The sequence below is a fragment of the Cyprinodon variegatus genome, unplaced genomic scaffold, assembly GCF_000732505.1.
Source record: "Cyprinodon variegatus isolate N-32 unplaced genomic scaffold, C_variegatus-1.0 Scaffold507, whole genome shotgun sequence".
Lineage (NCBI taxonomy): Eukaryota > Metazoa > Chordata > Actinopteri > Cyprinodontiformes > Cyprinodontidae > Cyprinodon > Cyprinodon variegatus.
Window position 1 is genome coordinate 261,428 of NW_015150960.1, and position 4,578 is coordinate 266,005.

The window sequence follows — 4,578 nt, forward strand, 5'->3', positions numbered from 1 at the left end:
GGGAGAGAAAGGGGTTTGCTCATCAGCGCTTTTTCCGTTTTCTGGCCGCTCGTTGTTCCTCCTCCTCCTCTTCCGTGTCATTGGCTTGAAAAAAAGAAAAAAAGAGGAAGGAATATGGTTTGGTGTGACGCTCCTCCCGTTTAGTAGCGGATCTCTGCAAACACGGACGGGAGACTGTCAAGGGGGGGGCTCGGTCCGGATAAAATCCGCCTGTAACACCTGAGACTATCGCCCACAGTCCTGCAAGAGAAACAGCAGCACACCGGGGCACATAAATGGGTGAGATGCTGCGCGTTTATTTTTATTATTGTAGTTGCTTGTGGTTGTGAGCAGCCTGCAGCCTCCTCTGCGCATCTGGATGGGACAGGGCGCTCCAGATGCGCACAGGGTTCAGTCTTCTCTCTGCGCCTCATCTACCTCCACCCCACACACCCCTCTTGCATTTTTTTTTTAAATATCACAATAAAGACAAGCGTTCCGTGGGCCGTGAGCCTTTGTATATAGAGGTCCACAGCCACGCGTGGGGGGGAGTGTAGTGAGCGCGTGTTTTTTTTTTTTTTTGGAGAGAACGCCACTGATGAGTTGCAGATGTTGACACGTTTGCATTCACAATGTCCGTGTGCCAGAGTGTTTTAACGTCCAACTCAGTGTCTGTGTGCACGAAAAAGGCCTTTGCTGTCTCTCTTTTTCCCCCCACGAGCAATGCGTTTTGTTCATCTGGCTGCAGATTAGGTGGTCTGGAGATCAATAATTAGATGCCATGTAAGTCGACTCATTGTCTAGAAAAAGCCATGTCCTTTAGAGCTTTATAACTCTGACTTCCCCCTTTTGTTTGCATGTTTCAAATTCCAAATGCCCTGCATAAAAGACACAGAAATCCCCATTAAGCCTATTTATGTCCATTTCGCATGCATGCATTGTGAGGCCCCATTCTGTTGGTGCATTGTTATTGTAGTAAATCAACTATTGAGGTGATGCAGGGCTCACCTCATGCAATAAAACTTCTAATAAAACTCTGAACCATTTTGAGTAACACTCAAGAGCATAAGCTGTGTGACAAGCCTGTAAAAGTCACTAACCACTCTTCAACCTAAAAAACCTCAAAGTAAACACCATGCAGAGAGATGAATTAAGTAGCGAATATTGTAAAGACCAGTACTTTATTTAACTATGCGAGAAAATACATAGGTCACTGGGTTCAGAATATTCTCCGTTCATGATTGATAATTTCTGTACAGATGTGTACTAACTCAATGTAAACATTACACTGCAAAACCAATACTGCTGTAAATGATTGTATTTTGTTCATAAACTAAAGAAACTATGATAGGCCTACTGATGACAGGGATAAATATTATGACGGAACATTAGGGCGATGCTAGAGAAAATAGTTTTTCTTTTATTTAGAGAATAAAGCCGTAAAATTACGAGAATAAAGTCGTATTATTGCAAGAATGAAGTCATCATACCACAACCCATTTCAGAAAGAAAGCTTCAAGCTCCAACAAGCATATGACAGCTGACCAGCAACAGCAAACGGCAATCTGAGTTCACTTTGACCTACTGCCCAATTTGATGCTGGTGTGCTAAAAGATTTTCTTATTTGTCAAACTAGAGCCAAGTATAACTTCACATGATACTCGACATTCCTCATTTTAGAGAAGAAAGTGCTTCTTGTAGGAGTTGTCATTAAATACAACTTTATTCTCGTAATTTTACGACTTTATTCTCGTAATTTTATGACTATTCTTGTTGTGACTTTTTTCTCGTAATATTACAACTCTATTCTCGTAATTTTCTGACTTGATTCTCGTAATGTTATGACTTTATCCTCGTAACGTTACGACTTCATTCTTGTAATTTTACGACTTATTTCTTGTAATGTTACGATTTTATTCTCGTAATTTTACAACTTAATTCTCGTAATTTTACGACGTTATTCTCGTAATTTTATGACTATTCTTGTTGTGACTTTTTTCTCATAATATTACGACTTTATTCCTGTGATTTTAGGACTTTATTCGCGTAGTGTTACGACTTTATCCTTGTGATGTTACAACTTTATTCTCGTAATTTTACGACTTTATTCTCGTAATGTTACGATTTTATTCTCGTAATTTTATGACTATTCTCGTTGTGACTTTTTTCTCATAATATTAAATTACCGTAAATTCTCTAATATTGGCCTGTATTCCAATAGCGGCCGGGACTCTAACATTGGCCGGTCTCGCTGTCAGAGGAGGTAAATAATGGCCGGTCTCTAATACAGGCCGGGGCTATAAACGTTTTTTCTGGGCATACCTCAACATTATACTTGTGGTAGTAACATACAAGTACCACAGCCCTGCGCAGCTGGACGACAGGCCCTGACTGCTGCCCGTCTGCGCGAGGAAGAGAACAGACACGCAGCAGAACATGAGGAGGAGCGCGAGGATTTTTTTTTTTTTACTTCAAACCAAGCGAGACATGGTAACTGTACTTTTTCAATAAATGAACCTAGTGTTTTATAGGTTCAAATAGACACAAAATCTCATTTTTATTCATTCCACTGGTAGTCTGTTTTGCTCAAATAGCAATAGAGGCCTGTCTCTAATTCTGGCCTCTATCCAATAAAGGCCTGGACCGCGATGCACTTGAGTGAAATAAAGGCCCGGGCCTATATTAGAGAATTTACGGTATTCTTGTAATTTTACGACTTTATTCTTGTAATGTTACGACTTTATTCTTGTAAGTTTACAACTTTATTCTCGTAATTTTGCTACTTTATTCTCGTAATTTTATGACTATTCTCGTTGTGACTTTTTTCTTATAATATTACGACTTTATTCCTGTGATTTTAAGACTTTATTCTCGTAATGTTACGACTTTATTCTCGTAATTTTACGACTTTATTCTTGTAATGTTTTGATTTTATTCTCGTAATTTTTATGACTATTCTCATTGTGACTTTTTTCTCATAATATTACGACTTTATTCTCGTAATTTTACGACTTTATTCTTGTAATGTTACGATTTTATTCCTGTAATTTTACGACTTTATTCTCTTAATGTTACGACTTTTTCCTCGTAATGTTACGACTTTATTCTCATAATTTTACAACTCTATTCTCGTAATTATATGACTTTATTCTTGTAATGTTGAGACTTTATTCTTGAAATAGAAGAGAAAAAAATCTCTAGCCTGGCCCTAATTCTCCGTCATAAAATATATCTCTTAAACCAAATCTTAAATGTTTTCCTGTTCATGGATGTGCAAGTATTTGCATAGTAGCACACTTAGCTGGTGCAGGGAATTTAAAAAAGTGTTGTGCACCGACATTTATATGTGGGGATTTTTATGATCCATTTAATGGTTGGAAGAACTCACAACTAATAGTGTGGTTCACAGGGCAAGATAATGGTCCAATTTCTGGCCCAATCCTCCCCTTCCTACAGTATTAAGGACTCTTGCATGTTCCTGCAGTGTTTGGTGCGCTTAAACTGATGTAATTTGCTCTGAAGTATGTCTGGACCACCCCTATCTTGTCTTTGGAAATTATCCTAGCATGTGGTGTTTTCCTTAAAGATAAATAAGCATCCAGTCTATTTAATGACATTCAGGAAATACTAAGAAACTATTACTAGTACTTTCTGTATGTAGATGTACACCACATACTCTAGGACTAAGCCTGTTATATCTATCTTTGTCATCTTACATGTTGTCTCCCAAGTTGTAAAAATAAACCGGCAATTGTAAACATCTTGTCATGTGACCGAGGCATGAAACTAAGCCTCACGTACAGTATGTGCTAGCGTTATTATAGAAGCTGATATAGGGCTTTGAGAGATTGGCATTTTAAGACATCTATGAACCATCATCTAAAAGTGATATATTGACTGTTGAACATGTATATCATCCATTATAGACCTAAAATTAAATCTCAGATGCAAGCAAGGATTTGTATTGAAGACCTATTTTATGTGTGGAAGTATCTGTTTTAAAATATAATAAGCCATTTCCTGGAAGTAAGACATTAACCCATCCATCCATCCATTTTGGTTACGCTTATCACTTCTGGGGTCGCGAGGGGTGCTGGTGCCTATCTCCAGGTGTCGAGAGGCGGGGTACACCCTAGACAGGTCGCCAGTCCATAACAGGGCAACACAGAGACAAACAACCATTCACACACACTCACACCTAAGGAGAATTTAGAGAAGCCAACTAACATAACAGTCATGTTTTTGGACTGTGGGAGGAAGCTGGAGTACCCGGAGAGAACCCACACATGCTCAGGGAGAACATGCAAACTGCATGCAGAAAGGCCCCCGGGCCGGGCATTGAACCCAGAACATTCTTGCTGCGAGGGAAGTAGGGGTGTAAATAATAATCGTTTTGTATCGATGCATCGATCCAAAAGCCGACGATCCGATGCATCGACACGTCCGCAAGATAATCGATTAATGTTTTTTTTTTCCCTCCGGTCTATTTTTATCCATTTGCTCCTGGACGCAATTCTAGCTCCCATGCTGCGGTGCCGCTAAACTTATTTTGCCCTCCTACCGCGCTTCCTGGTTATACTCTTACAGCAGTTTGTTGCA

At 39.3% G+C, this 4,578-nt stretch overlaps 1 protein-coding gene across 3 annotated transcripts in view; it reads left to right on the plus strand.

The window, feature by feature from the left end:
- The window catches only part of sh3kbp1 (SH3-domain kinase binding protein 1), a 67,370-nt gene continuing 62,792 nt past the window's right edge, over positions 1-4,578 (plus strand). For 2 of the 3 annotated variants that reach the window (XM_015390658.1, XM_015390659.1), the window contains exon 1: positions 2-279. In XM_015390658.1, the coding sequence (XP_015246144.1) occupies positions 276-279 (4 nt within the window). In that variant the 5' untranslated portion in view covers positions 2-275. Of the gene's footprint in view, positions 280-4,578 lie in introns of all 3 variants that reach the window. The other variant, XM_015390660.1, reaches the window with a different exon arrangement.